Genomic DNA, 20,877 nt, shown 5'->3' on the forward strand with positions numbered 1-20,877 from the left:
AAATGTTTTAAAAATGATACGCCAACTTAATATTTCCTATCAGATTTTCAATTGCTGCCCATAGCATCTCTCTCATGCTGGCTACTCCTTTCGATTCTCCTTGTTTGGTAATCTGTCACCCTTTCGTATTCATGTGGAACCAGGGCAGTTTCATAAACGGCAGACCTGACTCTACCTCAGACTTTTCCAAATGCTGGGAAATGCAACTGGTCCCACCCCATGACATGGAAAAGCACGAATAAGCTAATATATGTCTTGCTGTCTCCTTGATCCCCATCCAAGGAAAAAGAGAGGAATCTCTTAATGCCTTCACACTGTAAATAGGCTAGAACCAGGGTCAGCAAACTTCTGTCAAGTGCCAGGCAGGGAATACTCAAGGCTTTGCAAGTTCTATGTCCTCGTCTAAACTGTTCAACTATGTCACCACTGCAGCCACAGGCAATACTCAAATGGCTAACGACCACGGCTGTTTTACAGTTCAAGGTCATTTATGAGAACTTAAATTTTAATTCAATATCATTTTTATATGCCATAAAATACTATTCTTCTTTAGATACCACACACACACACACACACACAAAACACACCACTTTTAAATTAAATGCTATTCTTAGCTCTGTGACCCTACACAGAATATTTGACAGGAGGATGGATTTTGCCTGAGATCTGTAGTTTCTTGGCTCCTGGGCTGGGGCATGGCTGAAATCCTGGCAGACCTGGGGGGCGGGGGAGGAAGCAGAAGAAGAGAGTTTCCTTTCTAAAATGCCAACTGGCGGTATTTAAGCTCAGAGAGACACAGTGATGTCTTACATACACCATCTGGCTGTGTCTGAGACACAAATAATCACGAATGTGGATGCAGTGCTATATAGGTAGTTCTGACTAACAGCGAACATCAGGCTTCCAGGGCTGGAAATCCAAACAGAAGACTGCCTGGCGTTCTTCTGAGGAGTGGCTAGCAGCTTTGAATCACTATAAACATGCAGTCTTTGGCTTAACAGCACAGTTTGCTATGGACTATGCCACCAGAGTGCCCTCGAATGAATACAAAGATGATGGCATCTAATACCTCAGCCTGGGAACACTTGCCCCACTATATTTTTATACGATATTGGTAAATCAAGAAATATGACTCCTTATGAGGGGCCAAAATGCCATCATATTTTAATAGGGTTTTAATTTCCTTATTACTATACTTCTGAATCATGAATGAAGGGACATGAATAAAGGTGGACAGAAAGGTTGACAAAAGAGTTGCTTTACAAAACAATGAATTTGGACTAAAACTGACTCACTTTTAGGCCTGGTCCTGCAGTCTGCGAGAAGGGGGCCTTGGTGGTTAGTGGTAAAATTACAGCCTTCTATTCTTTCTGGCACAGGATAGGGCAAGGTTTAGGGCTGTTGTACATAGGGTCGCTATGAGTCACAGGCAACTCAATGGCATATAACAACAATAATCTTCTTTGCAAAAGACATTCACCTTATTTTATGTGCTACAACTGAGACAAATCTATCACAAAAAGCAGTTACTGCATTGCTAGTTACTGTGGACCACCTGCCAGATAAGGGAGATGAACTATCACTGAAATTATTAACAATACTCCTCACCTGGCTGACTTTCAAAGTTTTTCACAGCTTAGCCATATTGGTAATAAAATTCTCAAAGTGAACTTTATTGATACCAAGTCCAAACCAATTCACAGATGATTCCCTCCCCCACCCCATAGACTCCTGGAAGTTGTAAATCACCTGGAGGGAATTCAAATCTTCATAGAGAAATAGCCTTTGAGTCAACAATGTATCTCCTTACAGATTGGGCCACCAGAGTTCCCTTCACAGTTCTTAAGAATGAACTAAGATTACCCTCCCCCTCATTGAGATTATCTTTCTAAGAAACACTTTTGCCAGCTGGATTTGGACAATTGCAGCTTGGATCTTACAAAAACATGAGACTTTCTTCGTGTCATTTTCTTTCTTTACACATCTTTCACTTCCAAGATCAAGGTATTTGAAACACAAGGTCTCTCCACTTGATGCCAGAAGCACCTCTGTATACTGTGATAATCAAAATTGTCTTCCTGTATCACCATATCATCAAAGCCAAGACTCAAACCCTTCACAGGGCATTCCTTCCTTCAGAACAAAGACTGCTTCCTCACAGCGATCTCATATTAGTGATCAGAAAACAGATAAACACATTTCACCGACAGTATTTTTTTTTCCGAGCTGCTGCTTTAATGATATTTTTCTTCTCTACTGTTAAGCAATACCTTAAGAAAACAAAAAAGTGGCTCTGATTTTAAAGTTTAAGTCTGTGACAGATTTTTCAAATATCTCATGCTCTGAATAGGTATAAACATGCAACATGTGTAAAATGGCTATGAAAAAAACAAATAATATGAAAGAGCCATGATCATCCAAACTTATGTACCAAGAATTAAGAAATAATGCCCTCCTTTCACCCTGCTTCAGAAGAGCTTTGCTAATAAGTACTTCCCACTTGTAACAGAGAAGTAATGATTTCGTTTAGGTCAGTAAATGACAACATTGATTACATCCACTTACAATAAGTATAACCATTATACAATATACATAAACCCAATCATACATGGATTGTTCTTCACAAGTCTGATTTACAATCACTGCTCTCCCCTTCACTTCTGAGAAAAGATATCAAATTCAGCCAAAAAGTACTTATGAGATTATCTTTCTAAGAAACACTTTTGCCAATACACTGAGGTACGTCTGAGGTATCTATGCATTCCACCTGGTCTCTAAGTCCCATCTGATACCAGATGTAACTGAATATTAATAGCAGCCTGTGTCACAGTCCAGTGTCTCAGGTTGAGTCATGCAATGGATGTCAGCCTACGATGTATACACATCCTGTATAATGCTGGAATGAGACCTTGAAACACACACCTCGAGCCCAGTCATCATCACTGCACATTATAATCTGGAATGAAAGCTGCATAGAATAATGTTGTTGTTGTTGAGTACCACTGAGTCAGAAGGAACTCAGAGCTGATCCTCCAGCAGGTTTTCAGAAGCAGTTAATCACACTGGAAGAGAGAGCCCCACTTTCTCCAAAGTGTCTGGCAGATTAGAAACACATATCTTTGGGTTGGCAGCACAACTCCTTTCTACTGACCATCAGAGGTAACAATGAACTGTATACCCTTCAGAGGAGGCCCATGTCCATCTGAACAGAAATTCACTTCAAGCCTGTCCTCCATTGAAATCTGATAAACAGAAGCATTTTCTTAACCAGTTTCATTCACACAGTTCAAGGGCCATATGCATACTTATACTGGTACATACCTATAAAAGTTAGACAGTGTTTTGACAGATCTAGGGAGCTACATCCTCTTATTAGCCCAAACAATTCTATGAAGTGAGAGTAGCCCCAAATTTCCTCTACACCTATACATCTCTATATCTAATGCGAAAATACCCACCTTACCTAGAATCTACAAGACAAACTTGATTATCTTTCTTCTGTGTTTGCAATTAGATACCAGTTCCCGTTGATTCTATCTTACATGATTCTGGAACTCACTACTCACAAACATTTGATCAGTCACCGCTTCTAATCTGTAATTGTTGCGATAGTCTTCTTCCTTTCTATTATAATCTAATTCATCTCCTTTATTCCAACTAGATTTGAGATGATTGCTGTGTAAAATAATAATCCATCTGGGTGATTTTTTTTTTAAGAAAGTGTGATATAAAATAAAAATCCTCTTATTCTACTTTTCTTTTTAAGCCAGGCCTTAGACTATTGGAGGTAGGGGGTGCTGCTATTTTCGGTGTACCATTTCTGTAATAACAACTTCCCACTTAATTTCACAAACAGTACGAGAGGGCTGGTGAATGTCACTCACTCACTTGCACATCGGTTCATATCTGGGGCTCGGTGTCCGTAGTACCCTGATGGGCAGGAATGCAAGCACTCTCCATACTGGCGCATCCCTTCTCTCCGCAGAAAGAAGAAGAGCTTCTGCTGGCACCGGCTGCACCCATTGTCCTTGGAACAAGACAAGCAGCCCTTGCAAATGGGATTTGATACATAACTAGCTGCAGAAAAGAAGAAAAAAAAGAACCAAACAAAAACACTTTTAAATGGGACGATAATCAACAAAGAAATAATACAGGAACAATAACAAAACATTAATATATAACCAGGTAAAATATAATAATTTTGGTTTTTTATTTAAAAGCAATTTTTTATTTTATACTGGTTTACTTACAAAGTTTTTATACACTGTTTCACACCGATCGTTCCCATTTCCTTTACCCACCCCGCCCTCCACTCAAATTGTGAGACCCTATATTAACCACCCCCGTAGCCCATCCTCACCTCTCTGCTCCCCCCGCCCCCTTCTATCTTCATACACGTTCTACAATAATGGTCTTATACCATATTTGTCCTTATGGGACTGAGTTAGTTCACTTAGTGTAATACTCTCCAACCCCTCCCAGGTTAATATTCTTAAATTTCTTACATTAATACATAACCAGTGAGGAAATTATGAAGCTGTATCAAGGTTAGAAGCAGAAATTGTTCATAGGATACTGGACCAGAGGCAGAGCAGATGGCAGGGTTATGGATTCAGGTCTGTCTGGAGCTTAAATTTTACTCCCTTCATGTGCAAAGGAATCACTGGATTGTTCTATGAAACAAATAGAAGAACCTCATCCCAGCGCCCCAACGAGTTAAGAACATAGAAACTCTAGACTGAGGCTGTGGACGGCATGAGCTCAGGAGTGAGAAAATATTGACAAGAAAAACCTTACGTCTGCACAATATCCAAGTGTAGGGCCCAAATTCAAATTAACATTTTATAATCACCAAGTAAATAAGTTAACATAAATCTTGTCCAGAGCCAGAAAAATACAGCGACTAGTACATGAAACTATGCTTTAGACGTTTTACACAATCTCCAGATCTGAGACTTCTACAGAAAACTACCTTAACATAAAAAAGAGCACGCCACACAAAAATTTTACCAGTCTCTGTAAACTGGCTAATTCACACCTGAAAAACTGGAAATAATAAAACAATCTGGTTGTTGTTGTTGTTGTTATGTGCCGTCGAGTCGTTTCCGACTCATAGCGACCCTATGCACAACAGCCCTAAACCCTGCTCTATCCTGCGCCAACCGCACCGCCTCTGACACACCCATCCCGATTACCCCAGTCACCGAATCAATCCATCTCATAGAGGGTCTTCCCCTCCTGCGCTGTCCCTCCACCCTCCCAAGCATGATGTCCCTCTCCAAGGACACGTCCCTCCTGGCAACATGTCCAAAGTATGTCAGACGAAGCCCCAGAATCCTTGCCTCCAAGGAGCAGCTTGGTTTAATCCTCTCCAAGATGAATCTGTTTGTTTTCCTGGCAGTCCAGGGTACATTCAGTACCCTTCTCCAGCACCACAGCTCAAAAGCAACCACTCTCCTTCTGTCCTCCCCAATCATTGTCCAACTCTCTGATGCATAACAAGCGATTGCAAATACCATGGGTAGTGTCTTTAAATTTATACATTTAAAGTATTTTTGAAGGAATAAAAATCACATGGCAAAGAATAATATTAATAAAAATTATCTCAGAGTTACCCTTGCCTACATTTTGGATTCAGCAAGCCTGAAAATGCACCAAAGAGCTCAAATTTCAGGAATATTTATGTCTAAGCTCCTATGGCTGGTCACTGAAAACAAGTCCATTTGCAGAAGGACTACTTTACAACCAATTCAAGCTATGAGCTTTTTAAAAAAAAAAAAAGCTCAAAAAAATTCTTTATTAAATGCAGAAAATAAAAATTTTCTGCACAAGATTAACAGTTGATAGTAGAAAAAATTGTTTTCTCAAATTAAATATTCCTAGCCTAAAATGGGGGAAATGGAGAGAAATTGAAATTTTAAACTTTTAAAAATGTTTCTTTAGAGTAAATTAACTAGAACAGAAACTACTCAAAAGGAAATCACTCACAAAGATTGCACAAGAAAACAAAGCTATTAAAATGTAGGGGAGCATTAAAAAAAAAAGGAAAAAGATGCACGATTAGCAGGTATTCCAGAGGACAAAATAAAGCAAATCATTCTTTCACTCTCTTTCATTGTTGTTCTGTCAGAACTGATTCATAGTTGAGCCAGACTCCAGTAGGCTCTCAGAGGCTGTATGTCAAATGGGATGAGATGGAGTCACTGGAGGATTCGAACCACTAGAGAGACACCACCTTTAGCAGCACAACTCCCTACCCACCAGGCCACCAGAGCTCTCCAAGAAAATGGGCAAGACACAATATTTAAAAGAATAATGATGGATTCTTTTCTAGAAACAAAGAAAGAATTCTTAGATGAAGACTCCTGGCAACATCAGTAAAACAAGTACCTAACTTGTTTATACTAGTGAACAAAGTTAAGACAGAGATATTTTTAAAAGAATAAAAATATGACAGTATTTTTATCAAAACCAAGTAGAATACAGTGGAATACATGTATCTTCAATTTTTTAAAATATTTTTTTAATTGGGAAAAACATATTGGGGGTGCAAGGAGGTGAGGGTTGGGGGCAGAAGGGTGAGGATGGGCCAGTTATCTTCAATTTTTTTTTCTTTTAAAATTTTTATTTTTATTTTTTTGGGGGGATTCCATTCATTCATTGTTGCACCCTTCTCCCCGCACAAACCCCTCCCCCCTCCCCCCATTTGCTCCTCTCCTTGAAAAGCAAAACTCCCTCATTGGTACACAATCCCCGCACCTCCCCAAACCCCAATCTTCAATTTTTAAGAAGCTAAATGATAAAAAGCTCTTGGTGGCTTAGTGGCAAGAAACTGTGCTGCGATCCCAAAGACACATGGTTCAAATGCACCAGCTGCCAGTGGGAGAAGGATGGGCAATCTTTTCCTATGTGATTAACTGCCTCTGAAAACCCACCAGTGGGGTCAGTTCTGACTCAACAATACACAACACCACCACCGCCACAAATGATAATTTAAGAATGCAAAAGGCAGGATGGATGGATGGATGGATGGATGGATGAAAAGTACCCACTTAAAGAAGTGTTAGCAGTGTGTTTGAAGAAAATCAAATCAAATCTGGGAGAAGAAATCAAAAGAAGGGCCCACTGGAAGCATCATGCTTATACAGCAAAGACTTGAGAGGCAACGTTAAATGGACTCAGCACACTCTGAACCCTGGGTATCAAGCAGAAGACTAAGTAATTAGATTAAACAATAATTGGGGGAAAGAAACAGAATGAAAACAGTGAATAAAGAGAGACAAGAAGCAGAGCTGGTCCAACTCAGCACAACCCAAGTGTGACATCCTCAGTCAAACCAAGGAGCAGTCCTAGAAGAGAAGCAGAGGAGGACAGCTTCCCAGACACACTAATAAGAAATCAAAAAGCTGTGTGGACATCCTTGCAAAGAACTAAAGTGAGCAGAAGAGCAAGAGCACCAGAGACTCTGAAGCTCACAGAACAGGAAAGGAACAAGAAGTCAGACTGTGCACCAGTGGCAGCCCGACTGGTCAATACAGAGGGTGTGCACACAACGTGATACATCTACAGTGCTGTAAGAGCTCACTCACATACGTGCGTGCGCGCACACACACACACACACACACACACACACACACACACACACACATCGAGTAGCCTCCAGGCAAGAATCCTTCTTCTCACACTAGAGGAAGGATGGGTCCCAATTTTTGTGTGCAGTAAGTAAAGGTACCCTGGTACACTTAACCAGTGACCACAGGAGAATATTTTTTTACCCCTTTACAAAAGAAGCAGATGCAATGAGAGGGTGGCCAAGTCTGACTTCTTCCTGCTTCATAAAGTGGACCATTGCCCATCAGTAATTTCCATGTCAACAAGCAGGTAGGTTCTAGGTCAGATATACCACTTCTCACACTCTCACACTCCTGCACCTATTTCCTCCTATCGCTAGATTCAATATTTACTGTTGACTCTGTTGTGATATCAAGAGTGGTTAGGGAAATATCTTGGAGAGTGGGAGAGGCAAAGAGAATCTCATAGTGCAAGTCCAGGTTTAGTCCAGCAGTTCCAAGCCAGATTAACAGCTAACTACAGTTCCTTAATTAGTAAAACTAACTAGTCATGGTTTCAGTTCAGCAACACATACCACAGGTCAACAGGGAGTGTCCTTCATGCACGCTGGGTCAGCCACTGGCCCCTGCTCACCTTGCCTGAACCATGCTGCACCCATCTAATAGACCACTAGGCTCTGCCCAACTGGTTCTAGTGCTGCATGCCCTGCACAATCACCTGCTTCACCCTGTATCCCCCACCCTGGGACCCAGAGTAGCAGCCTCACAAACAGCAATTGCTGCCCAGCCTGTTTTCAGTCACCACGCACAATGAACATGCACCCAACCTCACACTATTAACCATTATCCGAATCACCCAAAGACAGAAGGGTGAACACTGCAGCACTTCCAGAGCACAGAACAAGATAAGCAAGTCCCAAATGTAACAAAAAGAACCAAAACAAAACAAAAAACCAACCCAACAAACTTGGAACAAAGCAAACCAAACAGCAAGAAATAAATAAAACTCCTTAAAGCCTCCAAGACCAACTAAAACTCAAAATGGGACCCAATGCTGGTGAAAGAACAGAATGTCCCCAAAGAGAAGTAAAATCTTTACAAAGCAGACTACTTCATTTTTCTCCTATGGACCAGATGGTGGGTTCAAGTCAATCTTTTGAGTAACAGCTCAACACTTCATCAACTGTACCACAAGTGCTTCTCAAAGATAATATTGTTGCTGGGATATGTCCTGTCTCCATACCTTTTCAACCTGTATGAAAAACAGATGATCCAGGAGGCTGGGCTCTATGAGGAGAAATGTAGCGTCAGGATTGGTGGAAGATTTATCAACAATCCGCATTATGCAGATGACACAACCCTGTTTGCTGAAACTGAGGAGGACCTGAAGTGTTTGCTGCAGAGGATCAAGGACAGCAGCCTTCAATATGGATCGAGGCTCAATATCAAGAAGACAAAGATTCTCACCACTGGACCAATTGGCAGCAACAGAATGGATGGTGAAGAGATTGAGATTGTTCACAGCTTTAGTTTGCTTGGCTCCACAGTCAACACTCTTGGCAACAGCAGCCAGGAAATTAAAAGACTTATTGCCATGGGAAAGTCTATTGTTAGGGACCTCTCCAAAGTACTGAAGAGCAATGGTGTCTCTGTGGAAACTAAGATGCATCTGATACATAACAAGTGATTGCAAAGACCATTTCCTGTATCAGAGAGTTGGACAAAAGACTAGGAAGACAGAAGGAGAATTGATGCCTTTGAGCTGTGGTGCTGGAGAAGAGTATTAAATGTACCATGGACTGCTAAGAAAACAAACAGGTTCTTCCCGGAAAGGGTTAAACTGGGCTGCTCCTTGGAGGCAAGGATTCTGAGGCTTCATCTGACATACTTTGTACATGTTGTAAGGAGGGACCAGTCCTTAGGCAAGGACGTCATGCTTAGAAGGTTGGAGGGACAGCACAGGAGAGGAAGACATTCAATGAGGTGGATTGATTCAGTGACTAGGGTATTGGGGGCAGATATGTCAGAGACAGTGGAATTGGCCCAGGAGAGAGCAGAGTTTAGGGCTGTTGTACACAGTGTCGCTAAGTCGCAAGTGACTCAACAGCACATAACAACAACAACAGGTGCCATCAAGTCAACTACAACTCACAAAGATCCTATGAACAATAGATCTGAACTTTGCTCTATCCCGCTCTCAAAGACAAAAGATAGCACTAAAATATTTAAAGAAAGGAAAAAAGATAACTGAAGAAAATGATCAAAATTAAAGAGCAGAAAAAGAATAAATGGTAACTTAGCTGCTAGAAAAAGAACTCAAAAGACTTCTATACAGGAAATACACAGAAATCAAGATAAAAGAAAAACTCTAGAAGTGTTAAGAAAAAACCAAAATAAGAACAAAATGGCAAAATATGTGGACAACTAGAAACTGTATAAAAAGAGCAACCAGAAGTCCAGAATCTCAATACTGAAATTTCAGAAACAAAACAATGGAAGGACAAAGGAGTAGCACTGAATCAATGAACAGCAGATAAAACACTAAGGAACAAATCCAGTGAAGGAAGTGAAAGACTTAAAGAAAACCACAAAACATGACTACAAATAATCAAAAGAGACCTACACGAATTGGAGTAAAACCCCATATTCATAGATAAGCAGATTTAACAGGGGAGAAATGCCAATTCTACACAGATCTACAAATATAACACAATCCAGGTTCAAATTCCAAAACATTCCTTCAGTGAGATAGAAACACTAGTTTTCCATTTCACACAGAAAGGAGGGAGGTCCCAACTAAGTAAACCATTGTTTTAAAAGAGGAATCAAGTAGAAAGCTTAACAAGAATCCTGAAGCTTTGTTCGACATTCTTTGGACATGTAGCAAGGAGGGACCAGTCCTTGGAGAGAGATGTCATGCTTGGGAGAGTGGAGGGACAGCGCAGGAGAGAAAGACCCTCTATGAGGTGGACTGATTCAGTGACTGGGGTAACAGGAGTGGGTGTGGCAGAGACAGTGAGGTTGGCACAGGATAGGGCAGGATTTAGAGCTCTTGTATATAAAGTCACTATGAGTCGCAAGTGACTTGATGGCACATAACAACAATGGCAGGAGTGGCATCCACGTCCTAAATAACCTGCCTCCAGAAATCCTATGAACTTTGATCAATGTTGATAATTGTAGAAGGGCTTCAGACCTTTGGTTCATAGGGTCACTGGGAGTCGTGCTCAACTTAAAGGCAATCAACAACAACAATGGCTTTCCTAGCCACTGAACTTGACTTTGCTATGTTGATGTGCAAGAATATATGAATAGGGTGTGTTAGCGTATCCACAAGAGTGTCATCAGAAGCCATTCCTGCTAGAAAATGATATCATAAGTGTCTGGTTAACTGATGTTACATACAAGCTACATCTACCTGGTCTGACTTATGTACAAACTCAACTTAAAGATAGATCTAGAAACAATATTCATTAATAATTGAGAGACTGCTTGTATATGATAGATAATATGTTCTTACAATGTCCAACGGCAACAATGTCTGAATAACATAGCACCCTCATTCACAAAACGTTTCATGAATTTTATGTGTTGTATCACAGGCAACTCAATGGCACATAACAACAATAAAATACTATGACAGGTTCAGAAACAGGAGTGGCATCCACTTCCTAAATCACATGCCTCCAGAAACCATATGAAATACCGACAGTTGTAGAGGGGCATCAGGCCTTTTGTTCATCGTGTCGATATGAGCCGTGCTCAGCTTGAAGGTAATCAACAACAACATTCCTGTACTACACAGGTGAGCACTCAAGTTAATGTGTATAATGTGTGTTATTGTTGTTAGGTGCTGTTGTGTCAATCACAACTAATAGCAATCCTATGAACAATGGATCTGAACCCTAACTTCCCTGTGCCATTCTTATCATACTGCTATACATGAGCCCACTGTTACAGTCACTGTGTCAATCCATCTCATTGAGGGTCTCACCTTCCTTCGCTGACTCCACTTTCCCAAGGACGGGCCCCTCTTAACAACATGCACAAGATTTGTGAGATGAAATTTCACTCTCCTTGCTTCCAAGGAGTGCCCTGTACTGCACCTTGGAGAAAGAGGTGACTGTGAGAAACTGCATTATCCTAAAATTAGTATGTAGTTTCTATGTCTATGGATCTGCATGTGTGTTTATATGTGTGTACACATAAATATATATTATAGAGTCTGGCTTTTTTATAACTTGTTTACTCTGAAATCTTTGTGGCTATGGTGCTCATACTTTACATATTATGTCATAATTACTCAATTTCAGTTAAGTTGTGACCATCTTTCAGCAATGAACCAGATCAAGATTTTTATCACAATTCTTAGAAGTGTAAGGGGGGGTTTGCTACAGCCTCTCTCTCCACTGCTACTCATAAAGTTGTCTTGTATGAAGACTATCATCAATTTTCTAATCCATAATGGAAAATCTTATTTTTTTTAATTTCTGGCTGTCACAACTGCTGCCGAGGCTACTGATGAAAAAGGTTCCTTCCCCTCAGGCCTCCATGTCAATTATGCAGATGGGATTTTTTTTTTTAGCCTCTTATTCTGGCCATTTCCACTAAGTTTCCCATAATTCTTGGTCTTCCTACTTCTGGTTTTCTTTGTTCCAGGTGGGAGGAGATGAATAGTTGCTTCTTAGATGGTTATTCTGAAGTTTTCTAAGATCTCAAGTGGTCTGCACCATACTAGGATGAAAACGTTATCTTTGGATAGGATCTGAAAAACATATCACAATTCCTCTCTACATTGTATTGCTGGGCCAATTTTCTGACTTAGGATGTTTGTTATACCTTATTATGACTAAATCACAACGACATGCAAAGTACTTTTCATATAGCTAATATTCAGTCTATAATTATTTACAATTTTACCCGCTGCTTTCTGAAAGTTTTCATCCTGTTACTGGTGTCCTGAGTAAGGGGTAAGATTTTAAGTATGGAATTAAAAACAAAAGACTGGCATAAACTTCCACAAATCTTGTAAAGAGGGGCAAACACTGGGAGTGCAAGTGGATAGGGTTCAGAGCCTAAACTTGACAAGGAAAGCTACTGGAAATATTCAGATTCTGCATAAGGAAATGGTTGTAGTAGGACAGGAAATTACTAGCGAGAATGCAACTGATGGCCTTTTCAGAGTTGTTCCAAGAACTTAATCTGCTGTAAGTATAATCCTATGGCATGATATCCTGAAGAAGTAATTTTGTGAAAATTAGATATTGTAAATATTAACCATCAAGAGATAAAGACAAATGCAGAGAATTACTGGATAGAGTTCTCTCAAATGTGGCACTCACTGAGGAGTCCTTTGGAACAAATCTGTATTTCCCGGGTTACCATTTGCTCTTGAATGTAACTAGAGTTTGAAATGGCAATGACAAGATTACCCAAGCCCCAAACTAAGCTTTGTAAATAAAGAGAATTTGGAAGGTTTATGTACATAGCAGGATGGTTTAAGGAAAGGTTCTTTCTACCACGGTCATTACAAAGCAAAGCTGAGGCTATACTTAGTTTCAGTTCAAAAGTTAAATCTAAAGCTCTTTATCACCATAAATCACACTCCATGGTAAAAAGTACCGTGGAAAGAAGACTTATAGAACAAAGAAAATCAACATAAATTAAAGGCTTTTTGTTTTTCTGTACCAGAAACTACTTTCATCTTAGTCACAAAGATTTCAGAGTCAACAAGTTGTGCCTACGCAACTTTTAATGAAAAAAAGCATTATTAAAAACATTAAAAGTACGTCTTTATTTACTTGAACCTCAACTGACTCCAACAATGTCAGTGAGTCAGGGCACACTTCCCCGAGTTCCTATCTTAGGGATCTTTATAACTTTACACATGGTTAGCTCCTTGGAAGCAAGAGATACGAGCCACACCCACCCTAAGTGCTCTCTCTCTCCCTTTCCATAATTGTCTTCCATATTACCCTCGCTTGCCTATGCTGGAGGACAAGAGCAACATGTTATTGTTGCAATTAGAAGCTTCGTTCTTCAAACTTCAAAGTAAATGTTCAGTTAAATTGACCCTCTTCCAGCATCCATTATCCTAAGGGCCTTCTTCTCTATGCTAGAGATCAATAGCACGTCACCAATAACTTCACTGTAACAGAGGAACTGCATGCATCAACCTGTGTACTCAGCGTCAGTCAAAAGCAGACTTTTAAAAGAGGAATAGAGCTGAATTATTCCAGCAGGACCTGAACAAGCTGAATGGCTCTGTCCATTGCTATGTGATTTAATTCGAGGGTGCAGGTGAATAAACACATCTTCATTCTCAGCTCTGATGACGGTGTTTGTTTGCTCTCTCTGTATGCTTCAGCGTTTCCAACCCTGAAACCTGCTGGGCTCCAGAGCCTCATCATTCCAACCCAAACACTCTTCTAAATCTAGATCCACCCGGAATCCTAAAGGTGAAGTATATCACATCAAACATAAAATCCTTAAAAAAAAAAAAAAAAGAAAATTCTAGACAGTGATCCCAGCATAAACTCACACACATCTCCATGACAAGGGCTGGAAAGAGAAAAGCCACCAACAGAAAGCGACCAACAGCATCTGACTCACAATTCTATCAAGAGCAACACACTCAGCAGAAGTTGAACTGTTTGTAGTCAAATAAAAAAAATTGTGTTCCTCTTAAATCAAAAACAAACTTTGGCATTCTTTTAGAAAACATGTATCCTGGTATTTTAAGTTTAGTTCTTTGTTAACGCAAATCTAATTATTCACATTTTGTCCCACAGAGCATTTCATGTAGTAGTGAATTCCCATGTGTTTCCAATATACTCCTGACACTTTTTTTCCCCCCAAGTGCCCCTGTTTCTGGATTCTGCCCTTGCCAAGTGAAAAGAAATCGGAATTCCTTCTAGGCAGAGGTAGTAATTCCCAACAGAGGATGAATTTCTAATTCTGAAAATAAGAAAAGTAAAACGATGAATGAGCTGTTTCTATCTCAACTTTAGCTCATTGTCAGTGGTTACAGAAAGTCATAACTCAAACACTATTTTCCAGATAGGTGACTATTATTAATCTCAACAATCAAGTCGAAGATGAAATTGCTAATGTATTCTCTTCCCTAAATCTGAGTTTAAAATATATGTTTAAAAACACAAAGTTAAATCGGGATAAAATGTTTCTGGCCTTTATAAGAGGAATCTTAAATGTCAGATCCCATATAAATAAAGCTGGACTGGGATGTGGCCCACTAGAACTTGACAGCACTTTTAAAAATCTCAAATTATGTACATTACTAAGCCGTAAGTTCAATAAAGGACTAAATCCACAAATTAACAAACCACCCAAGATGTAACTGAAATAAGAAATATCTGCCTTAGGGTACATTGCTTAGTTTAACATACATGTATAAATATTTAGAGAAAACATCTTCATAAAAAGTGAAATCTGATTTCAGTGTGAAGCTAACAAATTTTAATACTCTATGTTCTGCATTAAAATAATTATATCTTCAGTTTTTAGTGAGTAAGATGAATAATTCTAATAAGGCTTACAAATATATCTATAAATGTTCATAAAAGTTTTAAGAAAAGAAAGCTACTTAATTAGTCAAATCTGGACTAGTTCTAAGCATATTAAGGGCAACACTTGGAACAAGTGCAGAAATTGTAGGACTACTCAAAATAAAGCTATTTTTTCAGAATCCCTCTCTCACTCTCTTTCTCTATTTAAATCTCTTGCCATTGGTTCTTTACCAGAGCATATTATTTTAGGTACAAGGAAAATAAATCTGCAATATCCCAAAGAAGCACTACCTATGACACAGTGAAATTAATTTTCTGCCCTAAAATGTTATTGAGGATGAATAATGTTCTTATTTAACTGGAATGAAAAACTTGTCACTTAGGAATGAAAAACTTGACAGATCCTTATCCTAAGAGATATTCTTTAGGAAAATACTTATAAAAAATGTGTAAGTCCCTCAAAATATGAAAATTATCTCAAGAAATGAACATTCTTAATGATATTAGGATTAACAGAATTTGATCATAGGATTTTGCTTTTCCTACCAAAACACATTATCTCACCAGAAAAAAATTCAAGATGACTAGAAGATTTTAAAGCATGGAAGGAAAAGACATCAACAGCTGCAGATTTTTTTAAAAAAAGTTAAAATTATCAGAAAAACAATGAGAAAAGCAAGACAATTATCATCGCCCTAATTACTCTTCAATGTCAGATCATTTAAGCTGCAGTCTTAAAAAACGGACAGCTCAGAGAGACATATACACTTGAGATGAACAATTGTCATACTGTTGCTTCCTAGAGAGAAAATATTTTACAAAGCAGAGGGGAAGAAAAAAGCTTCTCTGAAGCATGGGTATCATATGCACCAAATCTAATTTAACTGAAATGTCACAAAACATAAAACAAGCTTAGAACGCTCAGTTATTGCTGATCAAGGGGATGAACCAAGACACGGTGACAAAGGAAGTGTGGACAGACATACTTATGTATCATTGACACAGCCAACCTATCTAGAACATGGTAACATAGTTCCCTTCTAATTAACAACTTAACAGACATCACTAACATTCAAGTCAATCTGCTGAAACTGGAGGATACTGAAAGGTACACCAAAAACAAACACAACGTTAGTTGTCAGAGGAAACATGACTGCTTCAGCACTTTAGACCTTGACACCTCTAGAACATAGTTCCCCCAAAACCTCAGCAGCTGAAGCAGATATGGGTTGCACTTCTGGTGGGAGTAACCAAAGACTTCTTGAGGTACATTCTGAATGTACATGAGTATAATTCAGTGCAAGATATTCTGAGTGGTTTTTAAACCAGTATTCACCAGGTCCTGATGCCCCGGGCTCAGCAGGGATTCGTGAAAGATTGAAATTAGCACTCTCACATGCCACTCCCATCTGTCGCTCACCTGTAAGGTGAGCATACGCCAGGGCCAGAAACACAAGTAGAAAAGAAGAATTCAAATGAAACAAGTGGGACTTAGAAATTCTCCAGAAACATGTCCTTTCCAAAACAGCCAATCCCATCAATCAATTATAAAGCTAAGACCCAAGAAACAGTAAAAATAACTACATACAGACCCCAATACTAAAATTATAGTTCTTGATTCAGCATGTACAATTTTCCAAAGGAGGGAATCAGCATTTCCCATAATCAATTAAACTTTACTTTGAGAAGCCAAGCCCTGTAACAATAATAATTTTTTTTAACCCCAACAAACTTTGTCAAAAAATGTTGATACAATCTCCACACCAGATCTGAACGAGTCTTGGTAGTAGAGTGTTTAAGAACTTGGCTGATAATAAAAAAGCTACTGTTTGGAAGTCACTGGTGTCTGGAGTAGAAAAAGTCCTAATATAATTGATACAACCACCAAAAAGAAAACCATCAAGTATGAAGAAAACTGGAATAACACTCTCAACTAAGTTGACAAAAGTCTTACAGGACTGTCTGCCCAGGGAGCTCTGATGACCTCGTATGTAGAACTGTCCTCCCAACCCAAAGGCACAAAGTATCTCTCTGACAGTTCAAAAACCATCACTGGCTCCAAGAGAGAAAGACAGCAACTGCCTCCTGTTCAATTTACAGCATCACAACTCATGTTGAGATTCGACAGCAAAGAATTATGGGTTTCTTTCCATTATAGTCTTTTCCAGTACACATGAAACACTGTCCAGAATCGGGACATAAAACAAGTTCAATAAACATTAAAAAAAAGATGGAATGAACTTTAAAATATTGACATAGCACAAGATGTTCCCTGGCCACACACAAATCTATAACAGAAAACTGGAAATGTCCCAACTATCTAGCAGTTAACCAGCACACTTACATAACTGACAGATCAGAGAATAATCAATCAGAAAGGAAATTTTCAAATATTAAAGCTGAATCAAATCAAGGATTTCAAAGTTTTTGTATCTTAATAATGGGGTCAGAAAGGTATTTGCTATGAGTAAATTATTGATGCTTGATTCAGTGACTGAGATAATTGGGATGGGAGTGTCAGAGAGTGCGATTGGCACAGGACAGAGCGGAGTTTAGGGCTGTTGTACATAGGGTCGCTATGAGTCGCAGGCGACTCGACGGCACATAACAACAACAACAACCATAAAAAAATTGACATGTCTGGAAACCAAATGGGGCAATTCTACCCTGTCTTCTAGGTTGTAAAAACATAGAACTGCCAGAAGTTCAAGGAGGATTTAGAAGAGGCCATGGCACCAGTAATAATATTACTGATGTCATACAGATTCTAGTGTAAGAAAAGAGTCCCAGAAGAATGTGCTTAATTGATGATGTAAAGGTTTTTGTCTGAGTGGATCATAACATATCATGACTAACATCGAGAAAAATGGGAATCACAGAGCTCACACAAACCCTGTATATAAACTAAGAGGCTGTTGTGTGATCTGAGCAAGGGAAAACTATATAGTTTAAAACTGAAATGTTTGTATCAGGGTTGTGTCCTTTCTAAATATCAATAGAATCCCAAATCATGTGGTTCAAATCCACCAGTTTCTCTGAAGAAAAATGGGCAATGTCCTCCAGTGCAATTTACTGCCTGACCCAAGTACCCGACTTGACGGAACACAAGAGCAACAACAATACAATGTGTATGCTGAGCAAATTACCAGAGAAGCTGGACTCTATGAAGAATCTGGTATTAGAATCAGAGGAAGACTCATAACTGAGGTACTTTATACAGATGACACAAACTTGCTTGCTGAGATTGATGAGGACTTGGAAGTGATTGCTGCAGAAAATCAAACAATATAGCCTTCAATATAGATCGCATCTCAACGTCAAGAAAACGAAAATTTTCACCACTGGACCAAAAGGCAATATCATTACAGATGGAGAAAAGATTAAAACTGTCACTGTCTTCATCTTAACTTGGATCCACATTATTACTAGTCTTGGTACCAGCAGTCAGGAGATCAGGAGACACACTGCACTGGGAAAGACTGCAGCCAGGAACTTCTCCAAATTATTAAGGAACAATGATGTTAATTTCAAGACCAAGGTGTTCCTGACTTAGGCCACAGCCTTTTCAATCACTTGCTCTGGATCTGAGAGTTGAGCAACAAGTAAGGATGGTAGAAGAAGAATTGATGCCTTTGAGCTATGGTGCTGCAGGAGAGTATTGAATATTCCATGGGCCGCCAAAAGAATAAACAGATCCTGCCTAATCCTGGAGAAGGGGCTTCTTGGCGGCAAAGACGACAAAGCTTTGTCTCACATAGTTTGGGCATGTTGCCAGAAGAAGCTATTCTTTGGAAAGAGGCATCATCCTTAGAAAGGTGGTCAGTAAAAGAGAGGAAGACCCTCAACCAGATGAATTGACACAGCGACTGAAGCAATAGGCTTGAGTGTGTCAGATGTCATGAGGATGGCACAAGATAAGTCAGGGTTCAGACCTGTTTTTCACAGGGTCACCTTGAGTAGTACTCGACTCAATGGCATCTAACAACAACACTGGGCTGCAAAGACTCGGCATTGACCCAAGGCCACACAACTCACACTAGCTCTTATTTCTATTGGATGACAAATGAAAAAATTCTGCACATTTTAAAAATAAAAACATACTTGTTGCAAGATTAAAATGTACAAAACATACCACCAGAATCTGAAACTCTTCATACTCTACAACAGCAATCATCTACAACACTAATTACTTGATGAAGTTGGAGGGGGAAAAAAGAGCGGTTTGGGTCTGTTTTTACAAAAATAAATGATGTTTTTGAAACAAGGGTAGAATCATATCTTATGTTCTATAAAATAAGCCACCTGCTTGAATGTGTAGAAGGGAAAAAAATATATACTCCATAAAATTGCTCTCATGCCAAAGGAAACTTAAGCTTAAAATTAGAATGCATGAGTTCCTATAAGCATGGCTTAGAAAGTGCTGTGTAGTACAGATTCTTTGTGCCAAATGCTGGTTTGTGCTTTTACAACCTTCTTAAAAGGCCCTGTGGAAATGTTGACAGACTGTTGGTGCTAATGTAATCCCAACATGAACAGATCTAAATATATACATTTATCAAGATTGCAAAACCACCACTCTCACATCGTTCCATATTTACTCAAAGAGATAATACAATTATTTGAATAGTGTCTTTAAAAAAATAAAGTAACTGTTCACAGAGCCAGGGGTTTTGTTTGGGTTCCCCCCCCATAAATTACTTAAATGCTTTTACACAAGCACTATTTCAAAACAATTTTACATACTTAACTCCTGTAACAGTGCTCTGGCATCTGACCTATCAAACTGCCTGTAGGAAAAGTCTTCCCATCTGCTAAGACAAAGATGAAAGAGTTCTTTTAAAAAACAAAGAGAGGATGGTATATATCTAGAATGAAGTATATTCAATAAATATTCTGCCAGGGATGGAGTATATACAGTGTATATTGTCACTTGTGCACAAGTTACTCAAACACCATTCATATTCCACCTGTATCCCAGAACAGAAGATATTTGTTGCTAACTTATGCTCACAACTGGTAAGCAATAAATGGAAAACAAATCAGATGCCTTACTTGGTGTCATGGACATTGCCTTCAAGAGGAATCAGTATAATAAATAACTAAACATATTAAAGAACCAATGCGTGTTTGATGTGGAAACATCCTTGGGTCATAGAACAGTGTTTTAAAATTGAGAGGGAAACGCTATTAGCTGCACTGTCCTGGAGAAAGGTTTCTTCAAAGAATAAATAACAATTCTTTTAATAAAATCCAGTTGCTTTATTGAAAAGAGAACTAACAAACCCCATGGGTTTGACAAACATAATTATACAATAATTATTTGGAAATACACTATGATGCAAAAAAGTGAAAGCTTCTTTATCTTCAATATTGGCAACTGCTACTAAATGTCGCTAAAGAGTTATGTTAACCTAAATCAGAAAGATCCACTTCTAAATCTCAAGGTTTACATGCAATTTATTCTCAACAATTTTCAAAACCAAAAGTCTGCATTTAACATGTATAAACTGTTTGATGCCCTTTGTTGATTAGCTACCTTCAGAGCAACCCATACATTTAAACTCTTGACTACACAACTATTCTTGCTCCAGTAAATTCTACCTAATCAGAATAAGGAAGGCCAGGTGCCATAGTGTTTAACATGCTGAACTGTTAACCATGTGGTTAGCAGTTTGAATATACCAGGTGGCCTTGAAACCCCAATGGAGTACTGCTATGAGTCAGATAAACTCAAGCCAGTGAGTTGAAGTTTGAAGAAAAATAAAATTAACTCAGAAAGA

At 39.0% G+C, this 20,877-nt stretch overlaps 1 protein-coding gene across 1 annotated transcript in view; it reads right to left on the reverse strand.

Moving 5' to 3' along the window:
- Positions 1 to 20,877, reverse strand: part of RSPO2 (R-spondin 2) — a 185,272-nt gene that overhangs the window by 76,150 nt on the left and 88,245 nt on the right. Inside the window, exon 2 of the mRNA XM_006892347.1 lies at positions 3,889 to 4,077. Within this exon, the coding sequence (XP_006892409.1) occupies positions 3,889 to 4,077 (189 nt within the window). The remainder of the gene's footprint in view (positions 1 to 3,888; positions 4,078 to 20,877) is intronic.

The sequence above is a fragment of the Elephantulus edwardii genome, unplaced genomic scaffold (genome assembly GCF_000299155.1).
Source record: "Elephantulus edwardii isolate Elephantulus edwardi_28Jun2011 unplaced genomic scaffold, EleEdw1.0 scaffold00114, whole genome shotgun sequence".
Taxonomy (NCBI): Eukaryota; Metazoa; Chordata; class Mammalia; order Macroscelidea; family Macroscelididae; genus Elephantulus; species Elephantulus edwardii.